General features: G+C 42.0%; 1 protein-coding gene across 1 annotated transcript in view; it reads right to left on the bottom strand.

The window, feature by feature from the left end:
- The window catches only part of znf385c (zinc finger protein 385C), a 199,382-nt gene that overhangs the window by 46,693 nt on the left and 136,709 nt on the right, over positions 1–15,980 (bottom strand). The window contains exon 3 of the mRNA XM_060848619.1: positions 1,534–1,644. Coding sequence (XP_060704602.1) covers positions 1,534–1,644 — 111 coding nt within the window. The remainder of the gene's footprint in view (positions 1–1,533; positions 1,645–15,980) is intronic.

The following is a 15,980-nucleotide window of genomic DNA, read 5'->3' as shown; positions in this document are numbered from 1 at the left end:
CACAGTGATTAACAAGAAATTGTTAAATATTTAACACTGACTGTGTTTATTTTGCACTAGCTGTTACCTACAGAATGTATCAGCAGAATTTGCCCTATATCACACTGTCTGACAAGAGGTGAATGGAAGTGCTTCATTGAATGGCACGACCTCACCGTGTGCCTGGGGTCTATTTAGCAGCACAGTTAGGATTACAGACATTGCGGGGACAGAGTTTCTGACAGGTTATGCTGCTTGTTCTACACTGAATCGCCCCCACATTGGTCAAACCGACACCAAAGATTACAGAATTTCAAACAAAAGTTGCATTGAGTGCAAATTAACTAGCTGTGGTCTTTTACTCTGGTTAAATAAATACCCAATGAGACAGCGTTACCAAGTTCCCAAACAGAATTCATTAGTGAGGTCTTAAAAAAAGAGTATTCACGTACGGGGTGTAGGTGCTGCTGGAAAGGTCAACACTTGATTGCTGTTGAAGTGTGTGACTTCCTAGGCCCTTTCAGAGGGTAATTCAGAGTCACATTGCTGTGGGTCTGGAGTCACACACACACACATGGGCCAGACTGGGAAAGGATGGTAGATTCCCTTCTGTAAACAGTATTTTGGGAACTAATGAGTTTTATGACAAATAAAGAGCTTTTCAAAGTGACCACTACTGAGACTAGCCATGCAATCTTTATTAACTTGTGATGGGATAGGAACCTGTGTCCTCAAGAGTATCAGCGTTGGCCTCTGATTAGAAGCACAGTGAATTATCACCAGGCTACAGTCTCCCCAGCTACATTCCTTTGAGGGAGGGAGCTTTTAAAAATTGTTTCTCAGATGCAAGATTACTAATAGCATGTTCTAAAAGCTCTAAAATCTTTTATAAAATACTATGTAACGTATTACTGACAAAAATAAGTTGCTTTGATTAGAGTTTTAAAAATCCACTTCCATCGCTTAAAATAAAGGAGTGAAAATGCTTACTTTTTGAGGTGATGTGGAGAAGCTGGGGTTGGACTGAGCTGAGCAAAGTCAGAAATCACACATCAGGTTCTAGCCCAACAGGTTTATTTAAAATCATGAACTTACGGAGTGCTGCTCCTTCATCAGTGATGAAAGCTTGTGATTTTAAATAAACCTGTTGGGCTAGAACCTGGTATAGATTTTAGTTTTTGAGAAAATCTCATTTCCTGTTGTACGGGTTACCAGCCTTAAGTAAGTGAATAAAAGCTGTCCAACCGCCCAGGTCCACTGGCAACTTTCAGTCGGGAGTTATATTAATTGAATTTGAGGGGAAATCTGAACAATAAAACCAATTCGGTAAACCGTGGAAAATTTTGAGCTCTGTGACTGACGATGACCACTAATCCTTCAGCTCAACCCCTGAGCTCACTTGGAGCCTAAGGAACGGAAATGGAACAACTTCCAGGACACCTCATTCCATGTTGCATTGGAATTGAGACTTTGCTGTTCTTTTGTAACTGCTGTGTAAACCATGCAAACATCAGCAATCATTCTGAGCAGTTCCCACAGAACCAGACACCTTACCTCAGAGTTGAATCTCAGATGGCAGACATTGCAAGAGATTACTTGCTTCTTTTTAGGTGGCAGTGTGACGCCAAACGTGTGATTTATTACCGCCTTTTGGACTGGATCCATCTGCAAGTAAAAATATTTAGGAGCATGATTAACCTTGTTCCATGTCGTAGAATACACTGTTTCATCACTTTAAAACTGAAGCAATAACACGGGGTTTCCCCAGACAGCTGAGTTGGCAAAAGTTCAGCTGTGTAGTCGTGGAGATCCCAGGTTTGATTCCCTATCCGAGTGGGATACCGGTTTGATTGGATCACCCGATTATTTTCACGCAGGGACATGCTTGCCACACAAGCTCTCTGACTTCTCCCTCCGAAAGATGGGGGCTGCTCTCCCTCCTCTAGGACCTCCTGCCCCAGATGGTTGCAAATCCAAGTGCCCCATCTTCCTGCCCATGGAAGCGGCTAGGGAGACAAGGTGTTCACCACCAATGGTCCCACTGAATAACTTGCACAACCAGGGGAAAAACATATTTCCTCTACCGTGCTGGATTCCCTATGCCAGGGCTGAGAATTCACTCTTTACAGGGTCCCTGAGTTTAGCTCCTGGCCGTAATTTTCCAGTTCAGGATGCATTCATTATGAAACTGTGCTGCACACTCTGTGGTTTGGGAATCATTAAATACTGTCTCTGCTTTTATCTGATGGCTCTGTTCCTCTGTTTTTGTGGAACTTAATCAAGAATTGTTCAAATTGTGAAGTGTCTGATTGTCAAATACTGTAGCTTCAGTATTTTTTGTCAGGTGAGACATTGACGATAGACCACTGTAATCTGACAAGCCCATCGCTTCGTAGCAGACTGTTATAGTTCCAGTTGATGTTAGAACTGGATGAAAAAAACCAAACAGAGCCATCTACATACAACACAGTTTGAAAGACCTCAAAACACATGGAAAAACAAAATCCCATCCTCTACCATCAGTTTACAATTAAGCAAAAAAGAGGGAAATTTTCTTTCCCTCTCAAATGTGTCAGTTTGACTACACTGCTTTCTCTCAGTGCACCCCCATAAGCTGTGAAACCTGTCCTTTGAATATTCGTTTACAACAGAGTTTGAACCATGACACTCATTCACTGAGGTAATGTATTCCCTGAACTGTTCTGAACAATCTCCTTTCTAGGAGAAATTATACTTGTATCTGACTAGAGTCAGGTCTCTTGAACTGCCCAAAACTTTTGGATCATTGTGGTTTTCTAAGCCAGAATCAATCTTTGATTATTCTAGATTAAAATCAAACTAATAAGCAAGTTTTGAGAAGGATTGTAGCTCAGGTTGAGATTTTGGATGTAGGTTTGCTCGCTGAGGTGGAAGGTTCATTTCCAGACATTTTGTCACCATACTAGGTAACATCTTCAGTGGGCCTCAGGCAAAGCACTGCTGATAATTCCTGCTTTCTATTTATATGTTTGGGTTTCTTTGGGTTGGTGATGTAATTTCCGGTGGTGAAGTCACTTCCAGTTCCTTTTCTCAGGGGGTGGTAGATGGGGTCTAACTCAATGTGTTTGTTGATAGAGTTCCGGTTGGAATGCAATGCTTCTAGGAATTCTCATGTGTGTCTCTGTTTGGCTTGTCCTAGGATGGATGTGTTGTCCCAGTCGAAGTGGTGTCCTTCCTCATCCATATGTAAGGATACCAGTAAGAGAGGGTCATGTCTTTTTGTGGCTAGTTGATGTTCATGTATCCTGGTGGCTAGTTTTCTGCCTATTTGTCCAATGTAGTGTTTGTTACAGTCCTTGCACGGGATTTTGTAAATGACATTAGTTTTGCTTAGACATGTCTGAGAGAGGCAGTGAAGGATAAACAGCATAATGATGAAGGAGGTAGCAAGCTGCATAGTGGCCAGGTGTTGAACAGGAGAGTAGGGCACTGAGTGTGGAGATTGTGTTTGTGGGGGGTCGTGGTGCTGAATGTAGTGGGTCAGTGGGTCACTGAGAGCAGCGAGGGTAGCTTGACAATCACTAACACCACACCTATGCACATAGACGGAGTCTGTGCCAGCTTCTGGTCCTGGTACATGTCGATGTCAGTGGCATTGATTTCATTTGACAGTGCGGTGTCAGGGAATACTCTATTATTTAGAATCATAGAGTCATAGAGATGTACAGCATGGAAACAGACCCTTCAGTCCCACCTGTCCACACCGACCAGATATTCCAACCCAATCTAGTCCCACCTGCCAGCACCCGGCCCATATCCCTCCAAACCCTTCCTATTCATATACCCATCCAAATGCCTCTTAAATGTTGCAATTGTACCAGCCTCCACCACATCCTCCGGCAGCTCATTCCATACACGTACCACCCTCTGCATGAAAAAGTTTCCCTTTAGGTCTCTTTTATATCCACTTGTTGACAGGAAACAGCCTTGTTCTCGCAGCGAGTGTTTTGATGGAGTATCTATGAACCTGAGCTGAAAATATATTGCTGAATCCTGAAGAAGGGCTTATGCCTGAAACGTCGAATCTCCTGCTCCTTGGATGCTGCCTGACCTGCTGCGCTTTTCCAGCAATACATTTTCAGCCCTGATCTCCAGCATCTGCAGACCTCACTTTCTCCTATCTATGAACCTGGCCAATTTTAGTGGGATCACGTTATTTACGGGCCCCAAAACTGCTCACAATGTTCCAAATGCAGTCTGACCAGAGCCTTATGCAGCCTCAACAGTAGAGCCCTGCTCTTATATTCTAGCCCTCTGGAAATGAATGTTAACATTGCATTTGCCTTCCTTACTGCCAACTGAACCTACATGTTAACCTTACGATAATCCTGAATGAGGACTCCTAAGTTTCATTGTGCTTTTTATTCTAAAGCCTTTCCCCATTTAGAAAATAGTCTGTGCCTCTATTCTCCTTGCCAAAGTGCACAACCTCACTGTACTCCACATTATTTTTCATCTTTCACTTCTTTGCCCACTTTCCTAGCCTATCCACATCCTCCAGCAGCCTCCCCACTTCCTCACTATCCATTCCTCCTCCTATTGATGTGTCTGCTGCAAACATAGCACAATGCTCTCGGTTCCTTCAAGCAGATTGTTACTGTATAGCATGAATAGTTGTGGTCCCAATGCTGACCCCTGTGGACTTCACTAGTCATTGGCTGTCATCCTGAAAAAGACTCCCTTTATCCCACTCACTGGCTTCTGCCAATCAGCCAATCCTCTACCCTCGCCGGGAACATACTCCTAACACCATATAGACGGCTCAATGCACTCAGATGTGACTTAAGTTACAAATGCCATCAATGGTAGTTTGAAAAGATCCAACGCTGGGAATGGTTAATCTTGTTTTGCCTATGGGAACTGCTTTTCCTGTGTGTGACCTTATCTGAAAAATAACGTTCTAGTTAAACATGTAAGCAGGCTGCCTCATGAAGCAGATCCACAGAAATGATGGTTTGAATGCTCTCAGGTCTGAAACGATAGCTCCTTGCATGAAAGATATGTGGAATAGGTGTCTAAGATGCATCTGTCTTTCACTCACTGCCTGAACACCTCCCCTCCTTCAATTTTCAGCAGTTATTGCATGGTCCAATGGAGTGCAAATGTTGAACAGTAATGGCAGCGAATTATTTGCTTCTAAGCACAGTGGTTGCTCTTGAAGTAAATTGGCTTTGTCGGAAATTCCCAGTGCTTCCAAGATATAAATCTCAAATGGTGCCATGCTCAAGCCCAGAGAATTTGGAATTGCATTTTTCTTTTTTTTGCTTAATCAGTATAATTAACTATAAATACCACACTTATCAAGAAAATACCTCCAAGTAGGAGGGTACAGTCTGGAAACTTTGCATCCAAAGTTAAACAATGCTAATCCTTTCGACTGAAAACAATGAGAAAGCCACAATGTCGTCTTTTAATGAATGAGGGTTGTGTTGCCAATCTGTCCAGCCTTGACAAGGCCAGAATATTTCTTCCCTTCGAAAAGTAGCTCGTTACAAGTCAAGTGCCCCATCACTAAATTATCTCCATGATAAATCTGAGATGCGTAACATAAAACTGACAAGTGTTCAAGGGAACCTAAATGTGCTTGGTAATAAACGGCTGGTAACTATAAGATGTACCTTTCCCTTGAACCACAGCTTTTATTGATTTAATGTCTCCTAAATCCAAGCTTTCTTAATTATTTATTTATCACAATTAATCTTGCCACTGTCACTAGCCCAAGATGTGGCACAAGTGGTGAGCAGCTTGTCTGTACTTAAAGCAACCAATAAATGAAATAAGACTGACAGATAAAGGAGCAAAAACAGGCCAGTCAGCCCAGAGGGTCTGCTCCACCATTCAATCATTGCTGACATGTTCCTCAACTCCATTCTCCTGCCTTCTCCTCATAATTCTTGATCCCATTACTAATCAAGAACCTAACTATCCCTTTAATAAAGGCACTCAATGACTTGACCTCCATGGCCCTCTTTGGCAGTGAGTTCTACAGATTAGCCACCTTCTTGCTGAATAAAATCCTCCTCACTTCATGGAGTCATAGAGACGTACAGCATGGAAACAGACCTTTTGGTCCAACCCGTCCATGCCGATCAGATATAAGGGAACTGATTGTTTAGAAATCTGTGGAGTGAGGCATCATGGGATATGCTTTGTTTGTTGGTTTTTATCTTTTGCTGTTCTATCAGTAAGATTCCTTTTAATTTATTCTTCAGGATGTGAAGGTTGCTGTCTTGAATGCTGCAGTGATGTAGGTGAACTGATAGTGTCTTTCTCCATAGCAGTTTGATACTGAATGGCTACACCATTTTCGAAGGTAGTAAGATATTCTTGTGGATTTGGAGTCATATGTAGGCCAGGCTAGATACGAATGGCAGATTTCTGCCTCTGAATGGCACCTACCTTGAACCAGACAGGTTTTAAGACAACACTGTAGATCCATAATCATTATTAAAGACACGAGCATTTCATTTCCAGAATGATTAATGAAGTGAACTTAATATTTCCCAATTGCCGTTTTGGGATTCAAACTCATGTTTCTTGAGCATTTTTCCAGGCCTCTGGATTATAAGGAGATACCATTACTTTTATACTATCGCTGTTCGACATACAAACTGATAATGAAGTGGTCAAAGCCAATGAGGTGTCTCGGTCCTTGGTAATTGACAGGGTCAATCATGCAACTCCTTAACTGGTCATAGAGTCATAGAGACGTACGGCATAGAAACAGACCCTTCGTCCAGGCCAACCAGATATCCTAATCCAATCTAGTCCCATCTGCCAGCACCTGGCCCATATTCTCCAAACCCTTCCTATTCATGTACACATCCAAATGCCTTTTAAATATTGCAATTGTACCAGCCTCCACCACTGCCTCTGGCAGCTCATTCCATACATGTACCACCCTCTGCATGAAAACGTTGCCCCTTAGGTCTTTTTTATATCTTTCCCCTCTCACCCTAACCTATGCCCTCTAGTTCTGGACTCTCCCACCCCAGGGGAGTGACTTTGTCTATTTATCCTATCCATGCCCTTCATGATTTTATAATCTTCTATAAGGTCACCCCTCAACCTCTGACACTCCAAGGAAAACAGCCCCAGCCTATTCAACCTCTCACAAGAGCTCAAATCCTCCAACCTTGGCAACATCCTTGTAAATCTTTTCTGAACCCTTTCAAGTTTCACAACATCTTTCTGATAGGAAGGAGCCCAGAATTGCATGCAATATTCCAACAGTGGCCTAACCAATGTCCTGTACAGCCACAACATGACCTCCCAACTCCAGTACTCAACACTCTAACCAATAAAGGAAAGCATACCAAACGCCTTCTTCACTATCATATCTACCTGTGACTCTACTTTCAACGTGCTATGAACTTGCACCCCAACATTCCCTAGGACTTTACCATTAAGTGTATAAGTCCTGCTAAGATTTGCTTTCGAAAATGCAGCACCTTGCATTTATCCAAATTAAACTCCATCAAGCCCATTGACCCATCTGATCAAGATCCTATTGTAATCTGAGGTAACCTTCTTCACTGTCCACTACACCTCCAATTTTAGTGTCGTCTGCAAACATACTAACTATACCTTCTATACTCACATCCAATCTTGTAGCTAAATGATGAAAAGTAGTGGACCCAGCACCAATCCCTGTGGCACTCCACTAGTCATAGGCCTCCAGTCTGAAAACAACCTTCCCCCGCCACCCTCTGTCTTCTACCTTTGAGCCAGTTCTGTATCCAAATGGCTATTTCTCCCTGTATTCCATGAGATCTAACCTTGCTAATCAGTGTCCCATGGGGAACCTTGTCAAATGCCTTACTGAAGTCCATGTAGATCACGTCCACTGCTATGCCCTCATCAATCCTCTGTGTTACTTCTTCAAAAAGCTCAATCAAGTTTGTGAGACATGACTTCCCACACACAAAGCCAGATTTAAAGACCGTGGAAGAACAAGGTGGATGATGAAGGAGGAAAGTGTAATTAGTCAAATTAGGTGCAGCGAGAAATAAAGAGAAGAATAGAAAAAGTGGATGAGGGAAAGAAAGAAAACAAAGGAAAAATTATTTTAAAAAGTTTCAAAAATAGCTTTGGAAACCTTTAACAACCATTAAGATTGAGAATCCACACTGTTCTTATTCTCATGCTGTTGTGTGAAAGGTTGTGTGGCATTGGAAGACATAAATCTCTTTGCTAAAAGATATTTATGTTATTAAGTACCAGTTTTAACTTTCTGTGATCTGCTAAAATGTGATTAATGCACCAAAGCAGGTATTTTATGAAACTAATAGGAAAGTTGGGAGTGAGCTGCCATTTTTATGAAGAGAAGCAGTCAGTATCACCCATCGACTGTAGCAATTCACAATTCACCAACTACCTCTTCATGGCCATAAGTTACTATATGATAAACAAATTAAATTGTAGCCTTTAAACATGACAACAAATCTGGTCTGATGCTTCTTTTATCTAAGGCTAGATTAATGGGTCACTAAAACTATAATTTGGTGACAATCTACATATGAATATCCAGGTACCATCACTTTTTAAGAAGAGGTTATTTTGGCAAGACAATAGGTCATTCATACCTGATAAAGAGAGACAACTTCAGGAAAGTGGAGATTTGACTATTAGCAAAAAAAAACACAGCTAAATATTATGGTCTTGCATTAATACTTTCACAATGAATATTTTTATGATTACAGTGACCTGAATGTGATACTAAAATTCTAGTATAATGCTGCAAACTTCATAGCATTTCTGGGTTTAATGTAACCTTTCTCTGTTACTTATATTACTTTGCAAATATTGCCAAAATGGCATCAACCCAAAATCTATTCCAGAGGATGTGTGTGGTTCACTTGCTTCATGATACATACTTTGAACTATTTAGTCAGTCTGTAATAACTGTTACTGGATTCAGTGAAAGATCTAATTCTCAACAAGGATTCTTACTTATAAATGAAGAGATTTGGGAAGAGAAAGTAGAATTCCTGTTTTGCCTCATCTTGTGTGTCATGAATGTCTTTGAATGATTAGACTCAGTTCTGAGAAGAAATCTGATTACTTTGATGCTACTTGAAGTGGCTAGAGATGAGTTTGACTCATAGCCACGATATTGTTTGATCAAGAATTAGATACTGCAGCGAAAGGTACACATATACAAGAATATTTTGGTATTTAGACTTTAAAATAGAGAGAAATTGTAGAATGCCTACAGTGTGGAAGCAGACTATTCGGCCCATCAAATCCACACAGACCTTCTGAAGAGCATCCCGCCCAGACGTACCCTTCCTATTCTATCCCTGTAACCCTGCATTACCCATGGCCAATCCACCTAGCCCGTACATCCTTGGACATTATGGGCAATTTAGCATGGCCAAACCATCTAACCTACACATCTTTGGACTGTGGGAGGAAACTGGAGCACCCAAAGGAGAGCATGGGGAGAACGTGCAAGTTCCACATAGACAGTCACCTGAGGCTGGAATCAAACCTGGGACCCTGGCACTGTGATGCAGCAGTACTAACTACTGAGCCACCGTGCTGCCCCACAAGTGAATGTGGGTGAGTTCCGTGAAGGTATATTAAAATAAAACAGGTCAGAAAGTCATTTGGAAAATGATTTTTGTGCAAAGATTCCAAGAACCCATGTGACTACAGTCACCCATCTCAGAGATCCCTTGTAGTGTTAATGGACAGAGTGTTGCAAGGTTTGTGAAGGTTTGTAGCTCAGGTTGAGGTTTGGGGTGTAGTGTTGCTCACTGAGCTGTAGGTTTGTCTGGATATCAAACCTACAGTTCAGCGAGCAAAGTTATACCCTGGACAGAGTGTTTACATTGTGCAGTTTATAAGACCAAAAAAGTCACTAAGTCTTATTTTGACTACAGAATTCGAAGTTTCAAGGCCTCAGTTCAGAAGAACCACGAGTTCAGTTCTGAAGGCAGGACGGTTTCTCCCAGTAGGAGAATCATGTTTTAGTTCAGGGGAAACCAGTCATCACAGCTGAAGTGTTTTAGTTTTGTGGAGTCTCCAAGCCAGAAGATTTGAATAGAAAGCTTCAAATTATTAGCATCAAAAGAATTTCGGCCATTAGAAATGTGAATGGTTCATGACAGCTGACTTGGAAAGGAATCATAAAACTGTCTCCACAGTCAAAGAGAAAGAAACCGGGAGGAACCACTTAACTAAAATCTTAAAAAGTTGAGATTGGCATGAAATTTCTCTGAGTGATTGTAGTAATGTTGGGGAACAGGTTGAAATTTTGTTTTGCTATTTGTGCTAACATTTTTCTAACTGTCTTAAATTTAGCTCTGGCTTTGTCTGTTGCTTTTCTGTGTAATAACCTTATATTCTGTGGCTAAGGAATATCAACCTCAGCATCATGTGAAATGTTTCAGTGATGTACCAGCATGGTAACCAACTGCATCAAGTGAAACATGTGATCTATCAGCCAGCTTTCATTCTGGGATGTAACTTGCTCAGTATTACCATTAGCTGGTGGGCAATGAGGATATTTCTGGCCTGAAATAAAAATTGAGGAGATGAACTCTGGCTGAGTCATTGACTCTCAAGGTTCTAGGCTGATGCAATCTTACAGACAGTTCTGGGAATGGGTGAGACACCATTCCCCTCAATAGAGGCAAGAGGGTGCCTAGGTACATAACTATAGATTTACTGCTAGTTGTAGGATCCTGATTGCATTGCAAAAGGGCTTTAGCACATGCTGAGCTCTGCCTAGTTTTCCCAGACACTGAGTTACCTAAACTGACATTACATCAAAGCTTTGTTAGAGATGCTCACAAATGACCTGGGGAAACTTACAAATTCCTTTTTCTAGTACAATCAGGAGGGGCAGCAGTGTTGTGACTGGACATGTCCTCACTCCCAGCCAGGCTCCTCCTCCCCCCACCAAAAAGAACCGCATCTCACCGCAATTGAGTTGAGTTGGAGATTACTCCAAATCTCCCACGTCGAGATGATTTTGGACCCAAGCTGGGTCCAGTGCTGGAGATGGCTGCTGTCTTATCCCTACCCAAGTGGGAGCTGCCCACTTACCAGCAGCCTGTTAATGAGGACGCTAAAGTGGTTCAGACCTCAAACAATTGCTAGGGGATGACTCTGTTGACCCCGGTCCATTCTGGACTGTGGAGTCAAGGGTTAACAAAAGCTACCAATGATGAAGAAAGCACTCACAAGGTCATGCTTTCCCAAGCTTATGTATGCAGTGTATAGACAATAAATGTTAACAGTCTGCACTCACCTGTCTCCAGTCCTTGTATGTTCAAGCTACAGATTTTATTCCTTCAGGATGTCACTTCAAAAGCACCTGTAATGTGTCTATGATGCTAACGACAGCCTCCAGGGTGTCAAGAGCTCAGTTACTCCAGTTCCATTGTAAGTTAAACCCTTCTATTTGTGAAAGGGTTCCACTTCAACTGTATCCAGTTTATTCCCAGTGCTATTGTATGTTAATCACAGGGGAAACAACATGATGTCACTGCAGAAGACTGTATTGTTACTGTGATATTTGAGTTTATTAAAGTTCATGGGATCCCCACCTTCAAAAGGGAAAAAATATCTTTGCAAACAACATCGGGTCCATTCTCCATCTCCATCTAAGCATGTCAGAAGAAAGTAGCTGTAATATAAACCTATATAAAAGTATATTATAATCATGAGAAACATCCCACAATGAAAGGATGTTTCTGTAAAGCTAGGTGGACCCTTTCTGTCTACCTAGACCAAGCCTTACACTGAGATAACTATTATCTGATGGACTGTTTCCAAATCTTTCACACTATTATCATACCATATAACATCTTGACGACACGCTCTAAGCTGTTAATGAGTAAATTGAATCAGTAGATCTTGTTTGCATAAAGTAGCTCTCATCTTAGTCATTTTTCAGAGATTGTACTGACAGGAGGAATTCTACAAAGGTTCCTGCATACCACTGAATAGGATAGTTGTTAGCTCAGGTTAGGGCTAATCCAGGCCAAGACTGAAACTCTACATAACTAATGTTACCCACTTCAGAAAACTGTTGTTGAAACTTTTGAATGAGATCATTTGAAAATAGCAAGTCCTTGTGAGCCTTTGCTTATAATGTCAATTCATAGGTAACACTGAAAACTAATAACTCGAAGTGATAAGTGATGGGAAATGGATCACATGCCTAAGAATCTGACTCTTGATTCTTGAAATACCTCTGAACAAATAACACTTGGGAATACCCCTTTTTTTAATAAGCTGCTAACAAAATCTGAAGAATATAAGAGTTACAATTGACCTCATTAAAAAGTCTCTGGAAAAGAATTTTGGGAAGAACATTAGATGTACAACGTGGTTATTACAACAATTTCTTATGGGTGTAAGACTTTAGCAATGTAATGGCATTGCATGAAGCAACTTGAAACATCCATTGTCTCAGATCTATTTGCAATACTGGGAAGCAGGAAATCCCCAACGCTGAGGTTATAGACATACAGCACGGAAACAGACCTTTCGGTCCAACCTGTCCACACCGAACATAATCCCAAACTAAACTAGTCCCACCTGCCTGCGCTTAGCCCATATCCCTCCAAACATTTATTGTTCATGTACTGATCTGAATGTCTTTTAAACATTTTAATTGTACTTGCATTCACCACTTCCTCTGGAATTTCATTCATGAAACACTCTGTAAAAATGTTGCCCCTCTTGTCTTTTTTAAATCTTTCTCCTTTCACCCTAAAAATATGCCCCAATGTCTTGTAATCACCCACCCTGGGGAAATAACATCTTATCTATATGCCTCATGATTTTATAAACTCCATTAGATCATCCCTCAACCTTCTATGTTCCAGTGAAAAAAGCCCGAGCCTAGCAGACATCAAGTGAATCCTGAGAAGAGAATAAAGGCTGTAAAAGTGTATTTAATAGGAAAATCAGGAGGGCAAAAAGGGGACATGAGATAGCTTTGGCAAATAGGATTAAGGAGAATCTAAAGGGATTTTATAAATACATTAAGGACAAAAGGGTAACTAGGGAGAGAATAGGACCCCCCAATAATCAGCAAGGCAGCCTATGTGTGGAACTGCAGGAGATGGGGGAGATGCTAAATGAGTATTTTGCATCAGGTTTTACTGTGGAGAAGGACATGGAAGATATAGAAAGTGGGGAAATAGATGGTGACATCTTAAAAATGTCTATATTACAGAGCAGGAAGTGCTGGACGTCTTAAAATGCATAAAGGTGGATAAATCCCCAGGACCTGATCAGGTGTTCCCTAGAACTCTGTGGGAAGCTAGGGATGTGATTGCTGGGTCCCTTGCTGAAATATTTGTATGGTCAATAGTCACAGGTGAAGTGCTGGAAGACTGGAGGTTTGCTAATGTGGTGCCACTATTTAAGAAAGGTGGTAAGGAAAAGCCAGGAAACTGTAGACTGGTGAGCCTGACATCGATAGTTGGCAAGTTACTGGAGGGAATCCTGAGGGACAAGAGTTACATGCATTTGGAAAGGGAAAGACTGATTCGGGATAGTCAACATGGCTTTGTGCGTGGGAAATCATGTCTCATGAACTTGATTGAGATTTTTGAAGAAGTAACAAACAGGATTGATGAGGGCCAGGCAGTGGACATGATAGATATGAACTTCAGTAAGGCGTTTGATAAGGTTTCCCATGGTACACTGGTTACCAAGGTTAGATCACATGAAATACAGGGAGAACTAGCTATTTGGATACAGAAGACTGAGGGTGGTGATGGAGGGTTGCTTTTCAGATTGGAGGCCTGTGACCAGTGGTGTGCCACAAAGATTGGTGCTGAGTCCACTGCTTTTCATCATTTATATAAATGATTTGGATGTGAACATAGGAGGCATGGTTAGTAAATTTGCAGATGACACTAAAATTGGAGGTGTAGTGGACAGCGAAGAAGGTTACCTCAGAATACAATGTGGTCTTGATCAGATGGGCCAATGGGCTGAGGAGTGGCAGATGGAGTTTAATTTAGATAAATGTGAGGTGCTGCATTTTGGAAAGGCAAGTCAGAGCAGAACTTATACACTTAAAGGTAAGGTCCTGGGAAGTGTTGCTGAACAAAGAGACCTTAGAATGCAGGTTCATAGTTCCTTGAAAGTGGAGCTACAGGAGAGGCTGAGTAGACTGGGGCTGTTTTCCCTGGAGCGTTGGAGGCTGAGGGGTGACCTTATAAAATCTTGAGGGGCTTGGATAGGATAAATAGACAAGGTCTTTTCCCTGGGTTGGAGGAATCCAGAACTAGTGAGTATAAGTTTATGGTTAAAAGGGAAAGATTTAAAAGGGACCTAAGGGGCAACTTTTTCACGCAGAGGGTTGGGCGTGTTTGGAGTGAGCTGCCAGAGGAAGTGGTGGTGGCTGATACAATTACAACATGTTGTTGTGGTTCTGTTCGCCGAGCTGGGAATTTGTGTTGCAGACGTTTCATCCCCTGTCTAGGTGACAGCCTCAGTGCTTGGGAGCCTCCTGTGAAGCGCTTCTGTGATCTTTCCTCCGGCATTTATAGTGATTTGTATCTGCTGCTTACGGTTGTCAGTTCCAGCTGTCCGCTGCAGTGGCTGGTATATTGGGTCCAGGTCGATGTGCTCATTGATTGAATCTGTGGATGAGTGCTATGCCTTTAGGAATGCCCTGGCTGTTCTCTGTTTGGCTTGTCCTATAATAGTAGTGTTGGACCAGTTGAACTCATGTTGTTTGTCATCTGAGTGTGTGGCTACTAAGGATAGCTACTAAGGTCATGTCGTTTCATGGCTAGTTGGTGTTCATGGATGCGGATTGTTAGCTGTCTTCCTGTTTGTTCTATGTAGTGTTTTGTGCAGTCCTTTCATGGGATTTTGTACACTATGTTGGTTTTGCTCATGCTGGGTATCGGGTTCTTCGTCCTGGTGAGTTGTTATCTGAGAGTGGCTGTTCGTTTGTGTGCTGTTATGAGTCCTAGTGGTCGCAGTAGTCTGGCTGTCAGTTTGGAAATGCTCTTGATGTATGGTAGTGTGGCTAGTCCTTTGGGTTGTGGCATATCCTCATTCCGTTGTCTTTCCCTTAGGCATCTGTTGATGAAATTGCGGGGGTATCCGTTTTTGGCGAATACATTGTAGAGGTGTTCTTCTTCCTCTTTTTGCAGTTCTGGTGTACTGCAGTGTGTTGTGGCCCTTTTGAACAGTGTCTTGATGCAACTTCTTTTGTGTGTGTTGGGGTGGTTGCTTTCGTAGTTCAGGACTTGGTCTGTGTGTGTGGCTTTCCTGTATACCTTTGTGTTGAATTCTCCATTAGGTGTTCTCTGTACCATCACGTCTAGGAATGGGAGTTGGTTGTCCTTTTCTTCCTCTCTAGTGAGTCGGATTCCTGTGAGTGTGGCGTTGATGATCCGGTGTGTGTTCTCTATTTCTGTGTTTTTAATGATTACAAAGGTGTCATCCACATATCTGACGCAGAGTTTGGGATGAATTTGCGGTAAGACTGTTTGCTCTAACCTTTGCATTACTGCTTCTGCTATGAGTCCAGAGATGGGTGAGCCCATGGGTGTGCCATTGATTTGTTCATATATTTGGTTATTGAATATCTGTCCCACAGATAGCTCACAGACACAGAAAGGACAATACTGGCCAAGGGACTCAACTACAACCACAGGGACACCAAGACAGCAGACTTCCTAGCAGCACTAGAATGCACACTCAGAAACAATGGACTGACAGAAGAGACACAACAAACAGTGAGACAAAGTATCATACCCCTGATAACAAGGAAAAGACAAACACATAACCTCAACCCCAAGAAGAGGAAAGCACTAAAAGCACTAAGAAACGATAAGAACATAATCATACTACCAGCAAACGCAGAATGACGGTCGTCCTGGACAAAGCAGACTACATCCAAAAAGCGCAACAACTACTTGTAGATCCCAACACCTACCAAAAGACCCCACAGCACACCAATAGGATAAATA

The sequence above is a fragment of the Hemiscyllium ocellatum genome, chromosome 32 (assembly GCF_020745735.1).
Source record: "Hemiscyllium ocellatum isolate sHemOce1 chromosome 32, sHemOce1.pat.X.cur, whole genome shotgun sequence".
NCBI classification, from domain to species: domain Eukaryota; kingdom Metazoa; phylum Chordata; class Chondrichthyes; order Orectolobiformes; family Hemiscylliidae; genus Hemiscyllium; species Hemiscyllium ocellatum.
The sequence above is the reverse complement of the archived record's forward strand: the minus strand, read 5'-3'. Positions and strand labels throughout refer to the sequence as shown.